The sequence below is a fragment of the Capra hircus genome, chromosome 5, assembly GCF_001704415.2.
Source record: "Capra hircus breed San Clemente chromosome 5, ASM170441v1, whole genome shotgun sequence".
Classification (NCBI taxonomy): Eukaryota; Metazoa; Chordata; class Mammalia; order Artiodactyla; family Bovidae; genus Capra; species Capra hircus.
In genome coordinates, this window is record NC_030812.1 from 112419881 (window position 1) to 112446058 (window position 26178).

Sequence of the window (26178 nt, forward strand, 5' to 3'; positions counted from 1 at the left end):
CTCAGTCGTGTCCCACTCTTTGCGACCCCATAAACTGCAGCACGCCAGGCCTCCCTGTCCATCGCCAGTTCTTGGAATAAGGAATTATATAAAAGTACATAATTATATCGTGTATGTAAAACAACACATGAATATGGAAACATTATTTGTATGTAAATATTTATTATGTAAATACATATATATATTAAAAAGTTACCACAGTATACTATTGTTGATATTTTATCAGTGTTGATATTTCTAAGTGCCGAAACATTCCTTCTCTAGATATCCCTCAGCCCTTTCCCATTTATAAAATAATTGTTTTAAATATTTCCTTTACAGGCACTGAGAACATCGTTATTATTTTTGCTAACCACTAGGCTACCAGAGAACTCCCAACAGCCATTATTTCTTCGACTTTTACTTTTCTCCTTCTGGGACTCATGTCACAGATTTTAGACTTTTTGTTACAGTACCATAGGCCCCCAAAGTCCTTCATTATTTTTAAGTCTATTTTTCCTTATTGTTCAGATTGGGTAGTTTCTATTGTTTCACCTTCAAGTTCACAGATTCTTCTCTATTACTTTTTTTGGGGGGCGGGAGGGGGAGAATGGTACTTGTAGTTTTCAACTTTATTTGGCTGCACCGTGCGGCTTGTAGGATCTTAGTTCCCTAAACAGAAATCAAGTCCACAGCTTTGGCAGTGAGTGCAAAGTCCTAACTACTGGACCTCCAGGGAATTCGGTGTATTTTCAACTTGAAAAGGTTTTTCTCTACTTCTGAAACCAACTTAAAGTGGTTTTTCTTTACTTCTTCAATTGTTTGAAGTTCAAATATTCCATCAATTGTTTTGTGTTAATCACTTATTGACCCATTTTTAATGGTTGCTTTTAAATCCTTATCAGTAACTAACATCTCTGTCATCATCGAGTTAACATCCATTCTTTTCTGCTTCAGGGTGAAATTTTCCTGATCTTTAGTATGATTTGGAGAAGGCAACAGCACCCCACTTCAGTACTCTTGCCTGGAAAATCCCATGGACGGAGGAGCCTGGTAGGCTGCAGTCCATGGGGTCTCTAGGAGTTGGACATGACTGAGCGGTTTCACTTTCATGCACTGGAGAAGGAAATGGCAACCCACTCCAGTGTTCTTGCCTGGAGAATCCCAGGGACAGGGGAGCCTGGTGGGCTGCTGTCTATGGGGTCACACAGTCGGACACAACTGAGGCGACTTGGCAGTATGATTGACTATTGACTGAAACATGGGCATTATGAAAGTTCTGTATCTTATTTAAATGTTACAGCACACCTCCTCTAATGGGCATGGAAAGAAACTGCGTCATTACTACCAGGTTATGGGTGGCAGTGAGCTCCATCATCCTAGACCCTCTGCTAATACCCTGGTTGGGAGGAGCTGTGGGGAGGTGCCCATTTCTCCTCCTGTGGCCTCCACTGACATCAACTTAAAAGTCCCAGCTCCCAGATTTGGGGGTGCCCCCAATACAGCCTAGTGAGTGAGCATGCATACATATCTAGGACTCAACTTGGCATTTACTAGTGAAGGTGAGGCTGCAGTTTTTCCTGTGGTGTTTCACTAGTTTTCTTTCAGTCTTGTTAAGCTATCCCTTTTCGGGTCCTCACTTGGAGTTTTGGTTGTTTGTTGGTCTGCTTATTCAGCACCCAGCTTGGCATATATGAAGCAAAAAGGAAACCCAGGGAACTCAATGCTGGTCATTCACTGGGTCCCCAGCCAGTCTTTTTTCTTTCCACCTTCCAGTCTTATGTTTTATGTAAAATAGACAAGGTTGTATTTAGTGGAAAGGATAGGAATAAAATACTTGCATTCCATCTTCCCATAAACGAATGGAAAATGGTGCAGCCACTGTGGAAATCAAAATGGTTGCACCTTCAAAAAATTAAAAATAGAACTGCCACACAATCCAGCAATTCCTCTTCTGGGTATATACCAAAGAGCTGAAAACAGAGTCTTGAAGAGATATTTGTACATTCATGTGCATAGCATTATTCACAATCGCTAAAACATGGAAGCAACCCAAGTGTCCAACAGATGGATAAGCAACATATGGTATACACAGTGGAGTATTATTTAGCCTTAAAAAGAAATGACACATGCTACAACATGGATGAACCTTGAGAACACTATGCCAAGTGAAAGTCAATTAAGTTCAGTTGCTCAATCGTGTCCGACTCTTTGCAACCACATGAATTGCAGCACGCTAGCCTTCCCTGTCCATCACCAGCTCCCAGAGCTTGCTCAAACTCATGTTCATCGAGTTGGTGATGCCATCCAACCATCTCATCCTCTGTTGTCCCCTTTTCCTCCTGCCTTCAACCTTTCCCAGCATCAGGGTCTTTTCAAATGGGTCAGTTCTTGGCATCAGGTGGCCAAAGTATTGGAGTTTCAGTCTCAGCATCAGTCCTTCCAATGAATATTCAGGACTGATTTCCTTTAGGATGGACTGGTTGGACCTGCCTGCAGTCCAAGGGACTCTCAAGAGTCTTCTCCAACACAGTTCAAAAGCATCAATTCTTCCGTGCTCAGCTTTCTTTATAGTCCAAGTATCACACCTATACATGACTACTGGGAAAACCATAGCTTTGACTAGATGGAACTTTGTTAGCAAAGTAATGTCTCTGCTTTTTAATATGCCGTCTGGGTTTGTCATGGCTTTTCTTCCAAGGAGCAAGTGTCTTTGGAGCCCAAGAAAATAGTCACAGAAAGACAAATATTGTGAGTCCACCTACGTGAGTAGTTAAAATCATGAAGACAAGAAGCGGACTAGTAGTTGCCAGAGGCTTGGGGGAGGGTGGAAGGAGAATGAGCTGGTGTTTAATGGAGACAGTTTCAGCTCCATAAGACGAAAAAGCTCTGGAGATGGATGGTAGTGATGGTTGTACAATTCTTATGAATGTATTTAATACCACGTTTTATCACAAAATCAAAAAACCTACCAACTAATTTTTTTCTAGTACATAGTTGATCTAAGAGGTAAATTTTACCCCCAAGTGTAACTTCAAGGCAGTGACTCCCCTGTTCCCTATGAATAGACCTATGTTCGAGTTGACCATGCTTATACTCATGACGCACTTTAGGCCCAGGAGGTACTGAGTTTCTGTGCTAGGTCCTTCCCAAACATTCATGCTCATATTCTCTCAATTGTGGAGAAATTCAGAGTCCTGTGAGGAACTGCCTGAAGGTCACAGCTGGTGAGCATCAAAGCAAAGGCAGATCTCTTTTTTCTGGTGCCAAATTCCAAGAGGCCCCTTAACATAATCTTTTGAGAAATGACAGCTCAAAAGTAGGAATAACAAACGTTTATTCAGAAATGGGTAAGTAACACATAGTCTCCTCCATCCCTTAATGCCTCTTCCTCTCCTTTTGGAAAAAAAAAAAAAAAAGAGACAGACGGGGAATGTAGGGGAGTGGGAGGTGGAGAGGGACAAAAGGACTGGCCTACCACCTTCTCGTTTCCCACGATGACACCTGTAGAACAGGGGGAAAACAGACTCTACCCTGCAATGGACCACAGAGCCACCCAGAGGACAAGGTCCAGAGGGCCAGTGGGAAGATAAAGGCATACAGGCAGGGTAGTTACCTTCCCTACTGAATGCAAAGTCCAAGCAGTGATCTGACTGTCTCTGGACCTGAGAAGCCAGCTCCTAGTGTCTTATGGACACTCTCTGGGGTCAAGAAGGGGAGAGTGTAGGAGGAATGTCTTCTAGCTGATGAAGAGAACTCAGTTTGCACCCATTCAAAGAGGGAGAAGAGAACAAAAGCAGCCTTCTTCAAAGTACTGGACAGTGACCACCATCAGGCACATTCCCTGGACTTCCCAGGCCTGGGCAACCTCAGAGCTGGAGAACTGAGCTGAGTTCAAACCTAGGTCCTTGCTGCTTGATCTAACTCTGTGGAAATGTGAGTTTCCAGGTTTTTATTCACTGGAATGGCCCCAAGTAGGTCATGAAAGACTCTGTCTACACTTTCAAGGCTTGTGCCTTTCACACTATTTACTTACAGAATCTTGCTCCCCAAGACTCGCCAGCTCTGCTAGGCTGGATTCCCTCTACAGTCCCAACAAACCAGCAAGACACTGAGGATGAACGCCCCTGGAGTAATGCTGTCCTGGTGTAATCAGGGCTTCCCCCTTGGTTCTAGAGTTGTGCCCCCAATGCCTGGAACCACGCTGAGGGGACAACCTATCCACCTGCCTGGAAAGGCTGCTCTGCTCTCTCAACTCCCTCCCCACCGTCCCCTGCTCCGCTCCCACCTCTGTCAAGGCAGGAAAATGCCCCTCTGGTCAGGATGAATGGGTCACTCACAGTAGTGGAGACAGTGCCCCCTGGTGGCTGCTGGATATCTGCCACCTCTCAGCTTCCCTGACTATTGCATGAACCTGAGGCCAAAAAAAAAACATCTTGGAGCAAGTCAACATCCCTATTCAAACAACCCCAAGGTCCTCAGTGTCACAGAACAGGAGGCAGACCTTTTGAAAACCCAACTATCAGAGAGCTGGCATTTGCACCAAAACCAAGTGTGACGAGTGCTAGGCTGGGTGAGAAATGGGGGCCTAACAAGGCAGCCCTGCCCAGCAGTTACACTCAGAAGGCCAAGAGAGCTGGGCTAGGCCACTCGGCACAACTCAGGGGAAGAAGAAATGTAAGCTCGAGAATTTACTCTGGGATGACTGAGACAGTAGGGTCCCCCAAACCAAGAGCTAGGGTACACTCTTTCTGGCAGAGCAGTAGCCTCACCCTGCCCTTGCCAGGGTTCTCTCCAGAAAGCACTGGTCTGGAGCCAATTGCGAGGAGAGGACAAGCAGCCCGTGACCTGATCCCTACCCAGGCCATCTCCACTGACCAGGAGAGTGAGTGGCAAAGCTTTTGAGCTGATGTGGTTCCTATTAGGACGGCAGGGGCTTCCATTCCCTACTTTGTTTGAAAAGTTTTAAAAAGAGAAAGGGGAGTCAAACCCTCACCCTGAAGAAAGCAGTATCCTTCAAATAGCCCCTGCCCTGCATTCTATGGGGCCACAAGAAGGCCACTCAGAGAATTTAGGGCACCATTTCCAGATTTAAAAAAATCTATTTGGGGCTGAGTTTAGGGGGAAACACTCTGAACAACACAAGTCTACCTTGGTGATGAGGTGGAGAGAGAAGAAATGCACTACAGGAAATGTGAGCATACAGAAGAGCACAAGGCAGAATACAACACGGAAAGGCGGCTGCTGTCCAGTGAGGAGGCTTCTACCCCCGGTGGCCCTTCCTGCACTCGGGGGACCCCAGCCAATGGCCCCTTGGTCACAACTTTTGTTTAGGGAAACAGAGCCACCCTCCTCTGCCCCTGCTTCTGGCTGTCTCGCTCCCCAGCTCAAAGTTTGATTTTGAATTCTGTGGGCTGTGTGGTCACAGAGGCCCCCGATGACTTGAAAAGCGCCTTCAGGATGGTGTCAGGATCCACTTCAGCTGGAGGGTTGGATGAGGCAGCAGAATTCACTCTGCGAGGCAGCTCACTCTCCTTTTTCACTGAGGGGCTATCACTCAGCCGTCTGTAGAGAGCAGAGAAGAGTCAAAATCCTCGTCAGGTCCCTCTTAAGTGGAGAAGGGTCCCACCATTAGCTGGAGATCTGTTGTAAGCTAGGCACCAAACACAATGCTTTCCATACCCTTTTACCCTATTTCTTATAGCAAACCTACCATTCTTTAAATTTGCTAAGAAAGTCAAGATGCAGCCTGCTAAGATCTGGGGTTTTAAGTTTAAGCCTCAAGGGATAGCCAAACACACATCAGCATATCACACATTCTGAGAAGTTCAGTAGATTTAATTGGGTCTAGCCCAGTGGTTCCCAAATCCACTAGGTCATTAAACCCACATTTTTCAGAATACAACTTAATCCTGGAACACAGTTTAAGAAACTCATCTAAACCACACAATTCAATATCCAGGGTTCAAACTGCAGTCTTTCTAAATTTCAAAGTCTATTACAGGCCTGCCCCTCACTATACCCATGTTGACAAGCCTAATATTCTCCCTGGGTCTCTGTATCCGCCTCAAAAGGACCTCCTTTTACATATCAATCTAGACATTTTCTGCATCTCAGGCTTCAAAAAGTCCTCAGTCCTGAGCCAGGCATGTACACTGGGTGTGTAACAAAATAAGGGGGAGCACCCAGCATAGTCCCCAGAGTCAATCATGAGGAGGTGGGTTTTCTGCTTATCTGACAATGCACACCCAATCATGCAAACAGGGACACAACCAGCCTGCTCTCCACTTTCTAAATTATAAGGCAGGGAATGAGGTTAAGTTAGCCCCTGTGGGGTCAATCTCCTGTAGAAATGATATAACAACCCACTCTGTACAAATTTAAGCCTCCTCATCGGCTGGCTGCTCTCAGAGCAGAGGAAATGGAATGGAGCTGTGATGTAAGCATTCCACTCCTCACAACAAAGAGATGATCATGCCCAGTAAGCAAGCAGAAAAGCCTCACATGGTCCCCAGCACCTCTGCCTTTGGAACTTACAGCAGGATGGGCTGGTCTGAGGTGATAACATTCCCATTCATGTGGAGGTTGCACTTCATTGGTTGCCCTGAAAAACCAAAAAAGAAAAAGCTCTGCCATGAGCCCTCAGCTCCTCACATGGAAGGACAGGGACTGCCACTTTTGTTACCAGGAGTCAAAGCACCCACCACTGGCAGCTCTGGCTTCACAGCTAGGGCTGGGGCTGTCAGGTTTCAGCAAAGCCCAGAGACTATGAGGGTTATGAGGTCCATGAAACTTTGGTAATGACAGTGTCAAAAAGCAAACCGGCAACACACCCTGCTTCGTGCAGGAGGAAATCAGAATCAAAGTAAGGGACAAAGTACACACAGCATGAAACAACCCAAACTGGCTGTGAAGCAAGTAGAAAGGGGAAATGTTTACAGTACAAAATTAAATGAAAAAAAATCGAAAGTGTATGTTCAGATTTCTACTTTGTCCATGATAGATTAACCTTATAAGTACCAGATTCCCACTTTGCATTTTATGTAGTAAGTATAACAATAACAGCACAAAAAAGGGGAAAGTGGGACTAGAGCCTTATTGGAGTAACATTTCTAAATTTCACTGTGGCTACATTAATATTAATCTGAAATAGACTCTGATAACCTACAATATATACTATAAATCCTTGAGCAACTGTTAAGAAAAGAAAGTGACTCAAAAAATATACTGGAAAAAATCATTAAAGGAACTAAAACGCTACACTAAAAAATAATTATATAATGCAAAAAAGACCACATAAAATGTAAATGGATTAAATAATACAATCAAAAGGCAAAGGCTGCGATAACCAACAAGGATCTACTGCACAGCATAGCACAGGGAACTATTCTCAGTATTTTGTAATGACCCTTAAGGGTTAAGAATCTGAAAAGGAAGATTTATACAACTGAATCACTGTGCTGTACATCTGAAACTAAAACAACATTGTAAACCAACCACACTTCAATTAAAAACAAAACATCACTGCTTATTCTTTGTACACAGGAGGCCCTGGAGAGTTTAGAGCACTAGGCAGATGCCCACCTACTCATCCCAGAGGAGGGCTTCCCCCGAAGGCCTGCTGTGAGCAGCGAGGAGCAGCGAGGAGAGGAGGCTGCTTTCTCTGACTTACCATCCAGACACCGGTTGTTATACTTCTTATACGCGGTGATGGCATCGTCCTTCTTTACAAACACCACCTCTGCTACCCCAGGATGGACCAGCCGAGCTCGCTTCAGGGCTCCACAAACACAAAAAAGCTCCTATGAAGAGCAAGAGGGCTTGGGTTGGGGAAGAATTTCAGGCGGTTGTTTTCCCTGCCTGCAATTCACACATTTCAGACAGGGCTCTGGGTTGACAGGTGGCTTCACTCTGACTGAACATGCTAAGCAGCCAAGATTTCAGGAAGGTTCCATGTCATGGTAGTATTCCTGGGACATCCAGAGGCCTCGACCTGGGGCCAGATGAGGGAACGAGTTGTGCTGGGCTCATAAGCCTTGTGATCCTATAACTCAAGTCACCCCTAAAGTCCTCCTGCCTCAGTGCCCACTTCCTCACCAAGGGTAATAGTTATGGAATATGGTATTTCTGTCAAAAGAGTGCTGTGTCATGAAAATGGATGGACGTGTAGGGCTCCACTGGATGTCCACATGGATGGACAAAGAGTGGTTAATATATCACCCGGGAATCAGTTAGAAACACAAATTCCGCAGTTCAATGCAGGGTGACCAATCATCCTGGTTGGCAAGATTGAGGGGTTTCAACTAAAACCATTTTCAAGGCAGGGCTTTGTACACATATCATCATCATCCTTTACTCCAATCCCTCACTTCTCAGATGAAGAGACTGAAGTCATAGAGGGAACACAGTATGGATACAGACTGCAAAGGCTAACTAACAACCATTCCATTTCTTCACCTGCAACTGCCTTCACAAGGCTGTAATGAGGACAAAGGGAAGATCTGTCAAAAGGTCGTTGAAATGATTTCCAACGATAAAAGGGAAAATGGTACATATCAAAACCAAGACACAAAACTGAATACTAAGTGTGATCCTAATTTATTATTATTATCATTTTTAAACATCTACTTTAGGCTGTGCAGTACGTGGGATCTTAGTTCTCCAAGCAGGGATTGAACCCAGGCCCCAGCAGTGAAAATGCCGAGTCCTAACCACTGGGCACCAGGGAATTCCTCTGGCTCTGGATTACAGGCTATGAGGAAAAGAGGTTAACATATCTGGCCTGCCTGCTCTCCTTTGGAAGAACTGCTTCTAAGGTTGACCCTTAGCTTGGATTTGGGATCTTGGATTCTGGGAGGACGCTCATCACCATAACTGGTAAGAGTGGCAACTTGCAACTAAACTGTGCCAACAATGTGGTTCATGCCAAACACTTGATTTCCTTCTGTGTCTGGAATTTTGGTATGTGGCAGGCGGACGGTGCATATGTGATTAGTCCCTGAGAAAAACTCTGGGGACTGAGTCTCTAATGAGCTTCCCTGGTCTTTACCACTGACTGCTGGGGGAGGAAGTGCAGCCTGTGTGACTCCCCGGGGAGAGGACTCCAGCAGTTTGAGTCTACTTTCCTCTAGCTTTTCCTCCACAAGTTGTCCCCCTCTGCTGATACTGCTTTGCATCCTGTAATGCATCTCAGCCCAGACACAACTCTATGCTACGTCCTGTGAGTCCTCTTAGACAATCAGCTAACCTGGGGGTGGTCTTGGGGACCCTTGGAACAGAAGTGGCTTGAGATCTGAAATTCTGGCAGGCCACAGTACTCACAACAATGTCCTCCTCGGTGACTCGAGGGTGCAGATTATTCACGGTCATCTTGGTGCCTTCCAAAGGGCTGAGGACAGGCTGCCACAGATAGAAGAACGTTACCAGAAGTTACCAGAGAACAGAATGTTACCAGACAACAGCTGTGCTCGAACGGCAGAACTCACTTAGGCCAATGACCAGGAAGGCCCAGAGGAAACCTCTATGGAGGGTTTCCTATCACAGCTGGGCCCCTCTAATCATGTCCCAGTCACCTTATGCTAAGGAATGGAATTTCTCATGTTTCCCAAATATTCCAGGCCTTTTCAGACCTGAACCTCTGCACAGAATGCCACTCATGCTTCCAGACCCACCCGGCTCCAACGGCACTCTCCCCTTACAGCCTGCCTGTGTCCCCGCTGCAGTGGGGGGCTCTTTCAGCGGTGCTCCTGGCAGCCCTGTGCTGCAGCAGACATGGTGCTGTCTGCAGCTCTGTTTCCTACTCGCTTGCCCGTGGGCTCTCTGAGGGCGGGGTCTACTGGATCTTGGTTTGCTCATCTGTAAGACAGGGGGGGCAACACCTACCTCACAGAGGCACTATGAGGACCCAACGAGATGCTCACTGCCCACCCAGCTCAGGCTAACTCTGCACTAGTGTGAACATTTCTCCTTCGCCTTCACCTCACCTCTGCAGGCGGCAGCTCTTTGGGGGGCTCCTCCTTGTTCACTAATGTCCGGGACATGTTGGTCAAGGCTTTTGTTCGAACAGAGGAGGAGAGAGCAGGAGCAGTGTACGCATCATTCTGAACCACTTTGGTGAGAGGAAGGGCCTTGGACATGGACAGCTTGGAACTGCTCACCCCGGCCTAAACAAAGAGGCAGACAGGAATCTGAGAAGCCAGGGACCCAGATACCCTAGGGGACTGACGACCCCCAATCTCAAGGCCTCCTACCTCCCCAGTTCCATTACTAATTTAAAGCCAGAAAGGTACCAGCTGCCAGGGAAGGGACAGGAGGAGGACACACGTGCTCAGAGAAGCCACGTTCCAGTGTAGGGAGCCCTTGGCAAGAAGCGTCCAGGCAGTTCCCAAACAGGAGCCACAGCTCAGCAATACCATTTAGACTTGATAAAAACCTACAATCTGGAGTTAGTCAGAGTCCAAAAGCTTGGAGTCAAGTTCATTCCCAGATATGCTTCTATCACCATGGCCTGGCTGGGACTAGGAAGTTACTCTTAAGAAGGCCCAGATCCTCGCTTTTTCGTCCCTGTTCTGGTCATATAGAGAAATTACAAGTAGCTCACCTTTGCAGCTCCCAGATGGTCAGGTGCATGTTAGCAGAGTCAGCACATGCAAACCAGCAGAAACCGTTCCCTCCCTCCCTCCCCTGCTACCCTTAACTGGGCAAGTGATCCCTTAGAAATATAAACCACCAAACTGCCTGGTTTTAATGTGTCTGGAGAAAAAACAATGCATGAGGCAGAAGTGGTTAGTGGTTTTGCTCACTGAGGACACTGTCTACCAAGCATTGATTCATGGAGAAAGGAGGAATGCAGCGGCCAGAGAGACAGATGATGGGAGAGAGTTAATTCACCAGCTTCTCCCAACCCAGGTGACTCAGTGTGGATCCCACACTTCTCAAGCTGTTTCCTGAGTTTCAAGAGCCAGCAGAGTGCAGTGGTTAAAACATGGCCTGGGGGCCAGATTGCAGAAGCTTAAATCCTAATCTACTACTTACAAGCTGAGCAGATTTATTTAACCTCTCTGTGTCTAACTCCTAGTCCATACAATAGGGGTAGTAACAGTACCCATCTCACAGGGTGGGGAGAAAGGGAACTCTTAAGTTAATATAAACAGATTTTTCCAATTAGGGTTAGCCGCTAACTGAGTTAGCTGACAGCCCCCCTGGTAACAGACACAAGCACTCTAATGACTAGAAAGGCTCAGCCCCTTTGTAACAAACTGGCATCATTCAGCTTCACATTTCAAAGAGCTTCAAGGATAACCAGGAAATTGGTCCACATATTCAGTGCATTGACTAAAACTGAGTCTCTGGATGCCTGAAGACCAAATTAAGGCCTGGGTACCCACTCGCCTCCTGTGTGTGATCTGGTTGCACACACTGAGCCGAGCAGTGCAGAGCTCCCTGACGTTCCCAGATATACTGCTTTCTTTCCTTCTCTGCATGGCAGAACATCCATCAGACTTTCCCTCCACGCAGGCGGCACCTGGTGGAGCTTTCAGGAAAGGTTCAGTTTATTCTTGCTAACACATCAACCAATGGAATCCAGATTCAAGAATGGGGCCAGAGCTGATGACCACAGAAGGAAGGGAACTGGCAGAATGTCCTTCCCTAAAGGAAATAAAATGTGACTCTGTCCTGTGGGATCACTTACACTTCCCCTGAAGTCTCCAAATCCAGCAACTGGGAACCAGAGCCTGCAGTTCACTGTCTGTCAGATCTTGAACAAGTCTGCAGACATGCTAAGTCTCAGTATTAATAAAAACCAGGGGTTGGATTAGTTCCAGTTCTGATAATCTTAGGACCCAAATAAGGAAGTATTTCTGAATTGAAAGATCCTACTCTCCACCACATCTCCCATGCACCTGATCAGAGACACACAGAGTTTAAGAAGAATGTACGATCACATACCATGTGGTGGAGAAAGCTGCCTGAGGCTGCAAATTTCATCTGTTTAGTAGGAATGGGAGCTATAATATCGTCGTCATCATCCAGGTCATATAAATTCTGAAAATAAAGAAATACATGCTAAAGCAGCATGCAGGCTCTCAGCACACATTTGGAGTAAGGACAGCAGGAGACGAGAGCTGAAATAATTAAGTGAGGTGCAGGCAGAAATGCGTACACCTGAAGTAGAATGGAGTGCCCGGGCAAACTGGCCTGGGTGACTGGGGCTCAGTTCTGGCAGGCTCCCTGCCCGTAAGAGCCGAATGCAAATGCTGTGAAATTTCAGGTACATCAGAAGTACCTTTCTACAGGTGGGCAATATCTATTACGGATTCCCAAAATGCCTGTTTATACCTTTTGGCTTAGAAAGTCTGTGCCAGGAGATCTGGTCTATAGAAATAAACTCAAACTGTAGAAAGAGCTTTATTCTCCAAGATGTTCACAGAAGCATGTCTAACAGTGAAAATTATAGGAAAATGGCTGATATTAACTAAATGTCTACTCAATGGATCAAGCAGTTATTAAAATGTTTACAGTAAATGTGAACCACAGAAAAATGCTTGAGTTATAAAGTGAAAACAGAACAATATGAAACTGGATAATAACATACACAACTACAGCTATGCATTAAATAAATAATAATCTCTCTCACATATACACACACACAAGAAAAACACAAGAAGAATTCAGGGCAGAACTTCAACAGGGGCTCACTATCGAGAGCCATAGCATAAGAACTACCCCCATCCCCCCCAATCTTTCTGTTCTGCTAATTTTCTATAGTAAGCACAAACTACTTTTATTTTAAAAAAATAAAAAGATTTTCAACTTGCCTCTCTGCTTCTATGCATTTAAGAAATTTCTTCTTAAAACTCATAAACTGCAATAAGAGTCAATCTCCAACTCTTCAAATCGGAACCCTGGGCCAGGCATCAGTTAATCCACTTGGAAGATCACATCAAAACACACACTTGTGTGCAGTCTCTCTCTCTCTCTCTCTCTCTCTCACACACACACACTCCACCTGTTTGGCCTGGTGGTTATTGACGACATTGATCCTCATTCCAGCAGGGTGAGCATGAATTGGTGCCATGGCCTTCTGCTGTGGAACCTAGAAACACCCAGTGGTCATAATTCATCCCACTTGGCCTACATGCGTTCTCTACAAGTAGGGGATAAATGAACTTTAATATGGTGGGCATTCAGTTTTGGTCTGTGGTAAAAGGTCCTACAGAGTGCCTCATTTGCAAAGCAGGAAAGTGACAGGAAGACTCATCATCCCAGAGATCATGTAACAATGCACCTGCAGGGCTCAATGAATCTGGCTTAATAAATGTTCACTGCTTCAGCAGTTCCTATTACCAAAGTTGCTGTGAAGGTTAAATAATTCTGTTTCTATTCCCTTTGGGGGCAGTGGCTCTGCAGGTGGCCAGGACTCTGCACTAAGAGCCAGGTCTGACAAGGCTTCTATCCTGATGCTTCCACTGACCAGCTGTGTGACTGCACGAAGATTCACACCTTTGAGACTTAGATTCTTCTTTTATAAACTGTGGCAATAACTGGGGTTGCATGAGGAATAGATACTCAGCATCTGCACATAGCACTAGCTCAACTAGTCTGTCCTCTTCTCTCTTCCTTCTACCACTATTTCACCTGCAGAGTCACTTAATTTCTCTGGACAATCCCCACCACTACCCCACCCATTTTCTTTTACATGAAACTGAGATGATATCTTGCCTCCACATATGGTTACTCTTCAAACAGTTGGGGGGACTGTCATTTTGCTTAAACACACCTGGTCTCTGCCTGATTCCACAGTTGTTACTGGTTTCGAGGAGTTTTTGGCAGGAGTCTCAACCTACCTGGATGGTTTTAGTGAGCTTCAGAGCAGGGGTCACTGTCCCGATGGGTGGGCTCATGAAGGCAGCAGGGGAATTCCGCTTCAAGCTGATTTTCTCCCGGGCATCAGCAACCTGGTGGGGCTTCTGGGGCGCTGTGCTCTGTTGCTTGCGCGAGTTCAGCATCTCTCTGGCATCCTGCACTTTCCCTTTGATCCGGAACCGAGCATCTTTCTGCAAAAGCTTTTCCCGGGCATCCTTGACTCCCAGCTTGAGGCGGGCATCCGAGAGGCCAATTTTCTGCCGGGCATCAAACCTCTGCTGGAAGGTGGCTGTGCGTGCTGGCTGGCTAAGAAGGCTCTGTTGGATCCCAACACGCGATCGGACACCTCCCACTCCTGGTCTGGCATTGAGCCTGCAAATAAAAACTGCAATGTTAACAAGATCTGGATATCAACAATAGCCTGTGGTAGTAGTAGAGTTGTGGTAATACTGGGAACAAAGGAGGTCCTGGGGAAACCAGAAAGCTGCTTCCTCTTAGAGAAAACAATTAAGTCTATACAGAGACTTCTTTCACAGTTTTATGCCTTTTCAGTCTGCATGGTAAACAAAGTAAGGGAGGAGAGCCTCGTGGTTTCTATCATTAGGCAAGACTGCTTTGCACCCCAGACCAGGTGTTTTGAGACACCTATCATGGATAATAACCTCTAAACAATACCAAATGAAATAAGAATATTTCCCAGATATCGTAACCCCACACAGCGAAAGAGTAACTTCAGTTTCCAAATTTCTTTCATATCCTTGTTCTCTATCAGCCCTCTCAACACCCTGTGAAGCAAGCAGTATTATGCCCATTTTACAGTGGAAGACACAGGCCTAGAGAGGGCCAATGATCAACAAAGGGCGCCCAGCTGGCCTATGACAGTCTCGTGCCTCCAGGGCAGGTAGACACCCCCAATGGGCTGGGACCAAGAAAGTCAACACATGGGTCTGTCTCGGAGTCTGAGGTCTGATAAAGACATAAAGACTTGGAAGAAAAGAAAAATAACCACTCTGTCTGTCTGAACTGTTTCTATTCATAACACTGTGACTTCAAATGTGTAGGTTTTTTCCTCATGCCAACCAATTCTCCAACTCTCGAGATACCAACTGGGTGTCTGACAGCCCAAATTTGACACTACCTACCTAGAGCTGGCACAGACTCCACCGGTTAAAGGCTCAGTCCCACAAGACTGCCCTCACTTCAGAGAACAGTTTCAAGTCCTAGGCTTCCTGTTCATTTGACAAAGGTTATAAAATTGAGGGTTCACAAGACCCTCCCCCCAAGTTAGATAATTTGCTAGGGTAGCTCAAAGGACTCCGGAAAACACTTTACTTATTATTATTACCAATTTATTACAAACGATACAACTCAACAGCAGCCAAATAGAAGAGATGTATAAGGCACGGTATGGAAAAAGGGTATGGTAGCACCACCCTCCTGGCACATGGATGTGTTCATCAACCCAAAATTTCTTCAAACTCAACTGTATAAGGGTTTCTATGGAAGTTCCATTACCTAGCATAACTGATCAAATCACTGGCCACAGATGATAATCGCTTAATCTCTAGATCCTCTTTTCTCCCTGGAGGTCCAGGGTAGAGAGTGGGGGTGGAGATGCAAGTTTCAACAAGCTAAGCAGGCCTACATCTTTCTGGAGGCCAGCCTCTGTCCAGGGGCCCACTGAGAGCTGCCTCATTGGAACAAAAGATGCTCCTAACACCCTTACCACTCAGGAAATTCCAAGGGTTTTAGAAACTGTATGCCAGGGACAAAGACCAAATATATATTTAGTATACTCTGAAACAACAAAAATATCAAGTTCAGAAACTTAAAATTGGAAAGGAACAAAACTCCATTAAACAAGCCCCATTCTCTTCTGGGGCTCCTTTGTTGGCTCTTCAATGACTTGAGAGTAAAACAGAAGAGCCCTTCAAGTACAATCCTTAAAGTCCTCCCTGGGGTCTGCGGGCTTCTGCTTCACCCCACCTGCCCACCCTACCACAAAGCCTCCAGCCACACATACACACACTCCTCCTGTGGCAGGTGCCCTGGCTGGGGACACAGACTCCCACAGCAACACCTCCTTTTGGGGAAACCTTCTTTGATCCTTCCAGGACGGCCCTCCTTTGTGCCTGTTATCACGACTGTTTGTGTTGTTCTTTTCTCTCCCCACCTTGGACTGGGAGGGAAGGGGCAGATGGGGATCACTCCTGTTTCAGAGCCCCGTGCTTTGTAAGTGTTGCTCAGACACTTACAAAGTGTAGCTCAGTATCAGAAACGTCTAAGGAGCTTCTTAAAAATACAGCTCTCTCTTTAAAGAAAAAAAAAAGGCAAGAAAGAAAACAAAAAGATACAGCTCTCCAAACCCCACTCCAGAGCTACTGAGTCCAAAATTTGTGTAAAAGCCTGGGCATATGCATTTTTCATTCCACAGGTGATCCTGGAGGATAGCAGTGCTGAGAATCTCTGGCCTGGAGTTTAAGGCAAAATTGCTGAATAAACAAGTTCCTGCATCATGTCCCACCCACATCACAGCCCAAGCCTCCCAGGAGGCATTCTTCATCACCAGCAAGCCTCTGGGTTCTCCTACTGCCTCATGCTTCCTCAGCTGGAAGCTGGAGCGAGACTGTTTCTCAGCTCTTCTGCTAACAGCAGAAGCACACCCAAAGGTGAGTCTTCCTAGCACCAGTAAAAGAAAATCTGGACCTTCATCTTGTTATCCAAGCACAGTGGAAAAATACTTGCTGCCTCTAACAGGCTAGAGCCAGACCTAAGGCAGTGATGCACAGTACCGTTTTTCTTTGAAAATCAACAAATTATTTTAGGATTTAAGTATTTTCCAGTGGGTTTACACAAAAAACAGGTGGGAGAGTGGAAGGGGTCATTTACAGAATCGATCAGATTAGGCTGAAGGTGGGTGGGACTGCTTGTGCATCCCTGCTCTATTTTCCCATGTAGTCTCTGGGAGACTGAGGTGCTAGAAAAAGCAAGGCCCAAAGGAATGAGGTGTTCAGGGAGACCAGTAAGCGCCATCAGGGAGAGGGAAACAGTTGTGTGCAGCAGGAGCATCTATTTGTCCCTGAACTGGGCTTTGTGCCTGTGAAGCCATGGGAAATAGTGAGGCTATGCTCTGCGGTAAGCACAGAAACCTGTAGCTGCAGAGGGGCCCTTGGTATTTATGGAGAAACTTTCTAACAAAGCCCTGTCCCCAGGACCAACTGGCAGGTAAGGCCTCCACTAAGGTTTGTTCGGTTTTTTTAAAAAATGCTTTCAACTCCCTGTATCTGTTGATGATGCCCATCAAAGAAAAGCAACAGGTTGTCAGTTCAGACCAGGGTCTACTACTGAAAGTCTACTCATAAAATGTGGGAAAAAGATTTGGATCAACATTTACATGCACATCCAGATGAAACCCGAGTTAGTGGAAAGCATTCCAGATGAAATTCCTCACTCGTCAAGAACTGGAACTCTCTGAAGGCAGAGGCTTTGGGTACCAAAAGGTGCAAAGTGAGGAACGGGACACCAAACTATGGGGTGGGCTGGAGCAGATGGGACATACAGATCAGCAAATAATCAGCATGCTCCTGCTCTAGGAGAGGAAGGGCCAAGGTCTGTGGGCTGTGGGCAGCCTTTCAGGATTTCTGGAAAGAGTAGTGTCAAAGGACATCCTCAGTTCAGTTCAGTCGCTCAGTTGTGTCCAACTCTCTTGACCCCATGAACTGGAGCACGCCAGGCCTCCCTGTCCATCACCATCTCCCAGAGTTCACTCACTCATGTGCATCGAGTCGGTGATGCCATCCAGCCATCTCACCCTCTGTCGTCCCCTTCTCCTCCTGCCCCCAATCCCTCCCAGCATCAGTCTTTTCCAATGAGTCAACTCTTTGCATGAGGTGACCAAAGTACTGGAGTTTCAGCTTTAGCATCAGTCCTTCCAAAGAACACGCAGGACTGATCTCCTTTAGAATGGACTGGTTGGATCTCCTTGCAGTCCAAGGGACTCTCAAGAGTCTTCTCCAACACCACAGTTCAAAAGCATCAATTCTTCGGCGCTCAGCCTTCTTCACAGTCCAACTCTCACCTCCATACATGACCACAGGAAAAACCATAGCCTTGACCAGACAGACCTTTTCCAAATATGGAAAGCACCCCCAATAGCCCACAGCTTGCAGCTTCTTTGCTCTTAGAGTCCTCAAAACACTGGACAAAGCTTCTATCAAAGCACTTACCATGCAACATCACAATGATTTATTTACAAGCCCGCATCTCCCACAGGACTAAGAGCTTCTGAGGGTAGATCCTATGTCTCCTCCTCCACATCAATACTGCCCCAGGGGAATGACAAAGGCTCTAAGAGCTCTGTCAGGGACCCCACAGGGTTTCTATCTTATCTTCTCCTTTTAGGCTCACCACCTCTGAGATTACCTGCCATCAGTTCCACCTTACAGGGGAGAAACCAAATCAAAGAGCACAGTCATTCCAATAACAGATTTCAAGCTTTCCTCTTTCCTACTCCAAGCCTCAGGAGAGTTAAGATGGGAGAAAGGATGGCTGCCCTGGAAGGGCTTCTCCTAGAGAAGACTGCCTCTGCAAACGCAGTCCTCCACCGTGCCCTAGGATCCTGGCCACCAACTGCTCTCCCAGCTGAGAAAGGGCACCCACAGAGCCATGGCACAAGGGCTCCTCCAGCCCTTACCCCAAAAGTGGACCCACAAGGATCTTGCTGAACTGCAGGTGCTTCAGGAAAGGCCTTCTAGAAGAGAAAGCAGCTGGTCTCTGACTGAGTGGACATTATAAAGGGAACCAAGCTACATAAACACTGACAACGAAGGCATCACTGATGACCAGGTCCACCACACAGGAGGGGTCAGACACATCCACAAAGAAATGTGAGCAGGTCCTGAATGAAGATCACCTATCTTCATCTGTCTTCTCTCATCACCAGGGTACCCCTTCCACAGGCTCCTGATATTTATAACTATAGGAGGTGCGGTGATCTTATCCTGTAATACACCATATCTTCAGTTCAGTTGCTCAGTCATGTCCCATTCTTTGCGACCCCATGGACTGCAGCATGCCACGCCTTCCTGTCCATCACCAGCTCCTGGAGCTTGCTCAAACTTAGGTCCATCAAGTTGGTGATGCCATCCAACCATCTCATCCTCTGTTGTCCCCTTCTCCTCTTGCCTTCAATCTTTCCCAGCATCAGAGTCTTTTCCAATGAGTCAGTTCTTTGCATCAGGTGGCCAAATGATCTTACCACACTGTAAAACTGGACAAATCTAGACCCCGTGGCATAAATTATGCTTTCAAAAAATCTACTTACCCAATTTCACCATTCAATCAATTAAACATTATGGCCAAAAAAAGAAACAAAGGAAAAGAAAAAGCTGTTGAAAGCAACTATTTTGAATAATTAAAGGAACAATGAGATTCTTGAAAACAAAATTCATATCCCTGGACAAAAAATGAGGAAAGAGGCAGATTCAAAAGTTTTCTGGTTCATTCCAATTGGGTCTGAACAGTAAACCTTTGCAGTAGGAGGAGCAAGGGAGATTAGGTCTCAGCAACCTTAATTTACTCATATTCCTCAACAATTTCCCTTCTCGGATAAACTGTAATGGCTGTTTGAAATGTCAGTATAGGGAATTCACAGGAGTTTGTGCTTGATAAGCAATGTCTACCATGGCCACATAAGGGGCAACTGGCTACTACGGTTTATGAAAAGATTTTACAGTGGAAGCACTCTCAACTAATCGTTTTGAGCACTTAACTGCAGATCCATAAACTGTGCCTCACCTCCTTTAACCCTCACCACTCTGAGAATTAGATTATTATCCACACTTTATAGATGGGGAAACTGAGATTCAAGGAGAGTAACTATTTCAAATCATAGAGTGATAATGGTAAAGCATCTGCCTTTCAATGCGGGAGACCCGGGTTCGATTCCTGGGTTGGGAAGATCCCCTGGAGAAGGAAATGGCAACCCACTCCAGTACTCTTGTCTGGAAAATCCCATGGACACAGTCCACAGGGTCGCAAAGAGTCGGACACGACTGAGCGACTTCACTCACTCATACCTAATTAAGGGTTTCTCTGGTGGCTCAGTCAGTAATGAATCTGCCTACAATGCAGGAGATGCTAATTTGATCCCTGGGTCCCCTGGAAAAGGAAATGACAACCCACTCCAATATTCTTGCCTCAGAAATCCAATGGACAGAGGAGTCTGGTGGGCTACAGTCCATGGGGTCCCAAGAGTTGGACACAACTTAGCGACAAAACCACCACCACCACCACACCTAGTTAAAATACCAATAAATCGAGCATGGGTCAAAAACAGAGAACAAGACTAGAAAAGTTAAGGAAGAGTGAATCCTGTCCTCAAACTAAGAAAAAAATGAGGACTCCAGTTACATCCAGGGAAACAGTGCACCCTCTAGTGACCAGAGGGTGAAAACACACACACTAAGGATGGACTCACCAGAAACCCGCACACCATACTGCTTGTCTGGCAAGAAATACCACCATGGTGGCCCATGCTGCTATTTTTATCTACTTGAACAGCACAAAAGGTACATTTTCAGGAGGGAGGTGATACAGTTGTGGATGTAGGAGCCTAAGTAAGCTACTTTCACTCAATTACATATATTCGGTTCTCTGGTTACATCGCTTCTCAACTTCTTTCATGAGCAGCTTTAGGGGGTTTCAGTGTTCAGGATTTTTCTAATTACTGCTCCTCTCCCTGCATGAGAAGACAGCTATTCATCCCAGCAGGCAGTGGTACTGCTTATACGGCAGGCATTAGTCATCAGGAACTTTTCAAGTAAACACTCCTGCTAGGAGCAGGTCTCTAATATATCGAGCCAATTCTGTTCCCCTCGTGGCTCCAATAACTGCTAAGGACTCCCTAAAAAAGCGCAACCCCTCAGTGGAACCCCCAGTCTGTCTCCCACTGACTGCAGCCTCCCTTCCCACTGCAGACTGTCTGATGTTCCTGAACACATTCTGGGGTTTTGGCCTCAGTAAACGTTTGGGAGGGGGAGAGAGGAGTGTTTTTACTGCCCTGCCTCATGATACCTGTAACAGTGCAACTGTGCACTGGTTCCAGGCGCTCACCAGGTACTCTACTAGGTCCTAGAAGAGCGGTGTGGGCAAGAGAGCAGACACTTACTGGGGCCTGAGCCCTCTCCCCCAGCACCCTCCCTCCACTGGAGCCTGGCAGACGTATGACCAGGGAAGGTCTGTCTGGGGCTAGGAATGCCTCACCCTCTTGGATCTGCCTGTGGAGGGCACAGTGGCCCCTGGCTCTGGACAGATGTCCAGTCCAAAGGATTTGGAGGGACCCTAAATTGTTCAAAGTGGGTTTTAACCCATGGGGTCTCTGGGTTAGAATGTGTGTGTTGAGGTCATCTTAGAAAATAGACTTCAGTTCTAACAATTACTGAGGGTCAACTCTGAACTATGCGCTTTAGAGACACAAGGAAAAACAAGACAGGATCCCCTTACCTTTGTGCCGATGTTTCATTTTAAATTATAATTCTTCCCTTCCAAGCTAACCTAACAACTCATTTCCCTCCTCTTTGTTTTAGGTCTAATTTCTTTTACCTTATTTCAATAAGGAAACCAGCAGAGAGTATGGGAGCAGAGCCCTGGTCTCAACTGGAAAATTCCCTAACCTCTCCCCACAGCTCCAAGGATTCTCCACATACGTATCCAGCTCAGAGCCACTCACCTCTAGCACACTCTAGGCCCAGCTTCTCCATTAAGACTGCGGGTCACCATCTACCTGCATGGAAGCAGTGACAGCTATCCTCTGACAGTTGAACTAAGCAAACCAAAGAGGAGGGTGACTTGACTAACCAATTACGTCCAAAGGAAGAAACTGACAAGAGAGGTAGGCCCACACTGCAGCTGGTGCCCAGTGCTACCCTGAGGAGACTCATCTACGGGTCTTGAACAACTGAAACCACTATAGACATGCTGTGTTGGGGGAAGAACAGCACCTCACCACAGCCTGGATGAAGTATCATAAAATAATTCCCCACTTTCTTGAATCTCAGATTAATCAAAGAACTTTCTGATGATTAATTGAGGGCCAAATAATAATGATGGTAATGACACCTTTCTTGATTTACACAGTACAATGAACACAAAACAGAATAGCTGTTCTGAAGAACAAGCACATTCCATGACTTTTGAGAATCGGTTTATTTACACTTGCAGAGGCTCAGTCCTTTGCTATTTCCTTTAAGAAGAGAAAAGAAGTTTTCTGAGATGGTCATAGGCTCTTCCTAAATTATTAAGCACAAAGTTCTCTCTGTGACATCCCTACACTACACCAAGGTGCCAGTAAAGAGATTTCTTCTAAGGAGCAAGTAGAACAGCATTTATTTACTGTAGGAAATACCATTTGTTCAGACCTTTCACAGCTCTGACAAGAACTCTAACCCCCTCACCCCCGATTTAGTTTTTCTCTTTTGGCTGTGCAAGCAAAATGGAGTTTCCAGTAGGTTTAATCCAAACCCAGCATGTGGTCCAGTTTCTTTCACACTGTCTCTTTGCCTGCATTTCCCCCAATTCAATCTTTACATAATAGCAACGCAATATTCTCACACTGAAGACTGGATATTACTTCTTTCCTTAAAAGCCTTCATTAACAATAATGACGAGAGCTAACATCTACTGGGCACTTAGTACCTACTAGATGCTTTCTGAAGTACTTTAGATACATTAATTCACTTAGTCCTGACAATAACCAGTAAATATTACCCATGTTTTACAGATAAGAAAAGAGAGGCATGGCATGGTTAAGTAACTTTCATATGACAAGTGGGATTGAAACTTGGCAGTCTGACTCTAGGACCCCAATGCTTACTTATTATGTCCCCTAAAGGAGGGATTTGGGCTTCTACTTCTTTAAAGCCATCTGCTGAACACTTACTATCTGGTACAAAGTTTAAAACATACACTCTTACATCCTCATATTTAATCTTCTCAACCACCTCAGTTCAGTTCAGTCGCTCAGTCATGTCCGACTCTTTGCGACCCCATGAATCGCAGCACGCCAGGTCTCCCTGTCCATCACCATCTCCCGGAGTTCACTCAGACTCACGTCCATTGACTGTGATGCCATCCAGCCATCTCATCCTCGGTGGTCCCCTTCTCCTCCTGCCCCCAATCCCTCCCAGCATCAGAGTCTTTTCCAATGAGTCAACTCTTCGCATAAGGTGGCCAAAGTACTGGAGCTTCAGCTTTAGCATCATTCCTTCCAAAGAAATCCCAGGGTCGATCTCCTTCAGAATGGACTGGTTGGATCTCCTTGCAGTCCAAGGGACTCTCAACAGTCTTCTCCATCAACCACCTACCTGGAACCGTTATTACAAACAAGGAAACTGCCTAAATCAGAGGTCATCAGGCCACAGAAGCACAGAACCCCACAATGGGGCCCGCCAAGGGACCAGGTCTGCCTGGCTGCAGAGTCTCTACTCTTGTGGGGGATCCACAAATACTCCCTTCCCTGCAGTCCCATCCAAGGCCCAACACAAGACACTACACACATCAACACCAACTGCAGGTACAGACTGCCTGCAGTCGGGAAACAAGGGGAGCGCCTGCAGGAAGCTCAGGTCCTGGGAAGCTGGCTCCCTCAGCAACTGTCCAGCAAACCTGTGAAACCTGGATGGGCTCAGACGTCACCAGAGGACCCAGTACCAATTCCCTGCCAGTTACTAGAAGGTAGACCTAAAAGAGGGCTTCCCAGGTGGCACAGTGGTAAAGAACCTGCTGGCTGAGGCACAAGCCACAGGAGATGCCAGTTCGATCCCTGGGTGGGGAAGAACCCTGGAGGAGAAAGTGGCAACACACTCCAATATTCTTGCCTGGAAAATCCCATGGACCAGAAGAGCCTGGCAGGCGACAGTCTATGGGGTCGCCAAGAATCGCACACGACTGAGCACACAACACAACCACAAGGATAGAGGAAATTAATGCTGCGTGCCTATTATGAACCAGAAACCTCGTGAAGGGCTGGCTGGGGAATCAGGGAGGGGCGGGAGCAGTTGTGGTGGATTTGTGTGTACAGCTTGAGGGTGAGGGATACCTTTCGCACAGTGAAAAGAATCCATTTTCCAGCCACCACACAGGCGGTATTAATAAACATCTGCCGAGTGAACGACTGCCGGAGAAAACAACATCCTTCCTTACAGCCTGGCTTCTCCACAAGGACATCTGAACTAATCTAACGCGTGCTAGAAAACCACTGGCCCAGGTTTCCCATCTCTTTCACATAGATGAACTGGAGCCCTTATAGAGTCTGGAAATGACTACCAATACTTTAAGGGTCCAGAGGAAGTTTGGGTCACAAAACTGCAAGCCAGCTACGCGACTCTTCACCCCGACACAGAACAGGGTTCTCTGAGAGTCATCAAGAAACGGCCGGCCTCCCGCCCCGTCCCGCCAGTTTGTCTTGCCCAAGCCTGAGGCCAACTCTCAGAGCGCACTCGGCCCCGCTCAGAGCTCTCCGCGGCCGCGGGCAAATTCCACCTCAAGCCCCTCACTTGGAAAACATTAATAGCTGGCTGACAGGACTGCGCGCCGGCGAAGCGCCCCCGAGAACCTGAAATGCCTCACAAAGGGCTGAGAGTGTGAACAGCGGGGAACCGGGCGAAGGATTTGGAAATCTTAAAGGTCTGACTTTGGGTCGCAGTTTCGGCAGGAACAGACCCGGAGAGTCTGAGCAAGTCACTTCCCCGAGAAAGTCCAGTCCTGACTCGAAGGCCGCGCGGAGCCCTTGGCGCCGCGCCCGTCTCCTCAGAGGAGGAGGGGGCTGCGCCGGGGAGACCCTCCGGACTCCAGGCAGGCCGCGGGGCAGCGTGTCCGGTCCGCGGCCGCAGCTCCGCCCCCGGCGGGCCGCCCCTCGGGCCGCTAGCACAAGCCCAGCAGTCCTGCCCCTTCATCGGCGGCGGCCCCACCAGCCTCCGCTCCTACAGCCAGTGGGCGGCCGGGCGACCCGGCCCGCGGCGGCGGCGGCGGCCGGGCCAATGAGGAGCGCGGCTGAGGTAGGGGGCGGGCGCAGACTGGCCCTCCGCGTCGCTCCCGGGCCGCTCCCTTCTCCGCCTCAAGCCCCACTAAGACTAGGACCCTGAAACCCGAAGGGAGAAAAGGCCACTCACCGCCCCTTCGCTGCAGCTCCTCGCTTTCGGATGAGCTCGTCCAGAGAGATGTCGGCCATCTTGCACCGCCGAACGAGGCGAGAGCACCTTAGGCTCCCTCAGTCTTCGAGCCCGCCCCTTCGGCCGCTGTGGAGGGACTAGCGGCTTCCGGCGTTCGCCAGATGAACTCTCGCGACAGTTCAGACTGAGAAAGGAACCGGAAGGGGCGGGGCTCTCCCCGTGAACCTTTGCGAGCCGGTTGCTTATCTGCATATTGTGGCCCTACCTTTCCCCCCTCTCTCACAGCTAAAAAATAGTAAAATGAAAAGCGACATAGAACAATGAAATGAATAAGGCAGCCTTCAACGAACAAAGTACAGGCTTTAACGTTCCACTTTTATACTCACCGTATTGCTAATGAGATTTGGACTCGTTACCTAGGAAGTAAGCCAGTTACGTCTTTATGCCTTAAACTTATGAGTAAGGAAAATAACGATTCGGGGTGACGCCCGAATCCTCACTGCTAATGTGAGACGAATTTTTGAGCGGGTAAAGGTTGCCCCTAAGGTGACCCGCCTACTTTGCGGGATGCCTGGGAGTTGCGATCTGCCCGTCCCCCTTATACTCTAAAAAGTAGAATGGTTTGGGTGTGTATGTATGGGATTAAGGTTGAAAATAATCATCGGTAGTACGTTTGTTACGGGTTATTTACAGCGAACAATTTGTTCCTGTGTTCTTTAAGGGGATTGTGTGGACGGCTAATATTTTTAACGTTAGCTGTTTGTGTTTGAATGCAGCTCCCGGTCTCACGTGTCTTACTTTCAGGCTGTATAACGTTCAGAAGCCAGCCGTTTTTCCTTCCTGTGTATATATGTCTTCCTGGTCTGTACTGTGAGAGTGGGGCAAACAGCACAGGCTTTTTGCGATCTAAGTATGTAACATATGGAATTGCCTTTTCGTTGAACCGCCTGCCCTGACCCTGGCATGAGATGGGTAGTCAATCGTATCTGAGGAGTTAATGAAACCCGGCTTCCTTGTGGTTCAGATGGTAAAGAATCTGCATATAATGCCGGAGACGCGGGTTCAGTCTCTGGGTTGGGAAGCTGTCCTGGAGGAGGGATAGGGCATGGCAACCCACTCCAGTATTCTTGCCCGGAGAATCCCAAGGACAGAGGAGCTGGTGGGC

At 47.1% G+C, this 26178-nt stretch overlaps 1 protein-coding gene across 2 annotated transcripts; it reads right to left on the reverse strand.

The window, feature by feature from the left end:
• Positions 3300–25165, reverse strand: POLDIP3 (DNA polymerase delta interacting protein 3). 2 transcript variants are annotated; one of them, XM_005681134.3, is made up of 9 exons: positions 25014–25164; positions 13827–14217; positions 12989–13075; positions 11929–12024; positions 9963–10142; positions 9301–9378; positions 7652–7781; positions 6517–6583; positions 3300–5544 (listed from the first exon to the last, which is right to left on the reverse strand). In XM_005681134.3, exons 1-9 carry the CDS (start codon positions 25070–25072, stop codon positions 5367–5369), a joined length of 1266 nt encoding a protein of 421 aa, XP_005681191.1. In that variant the 5' UTR covers positions 25073–25164; the 3' UTR covers positions 3300–5366. The 2 variants fall into 2 exon arrangements, with proteins under 2 accessions (XP_005681191.1, XP_005681192.1); XM_005681135.3 differs by lacking the exon at positions 12989–13075 and having other exon boundaries at positions 5066–5544; positions 25014–25165.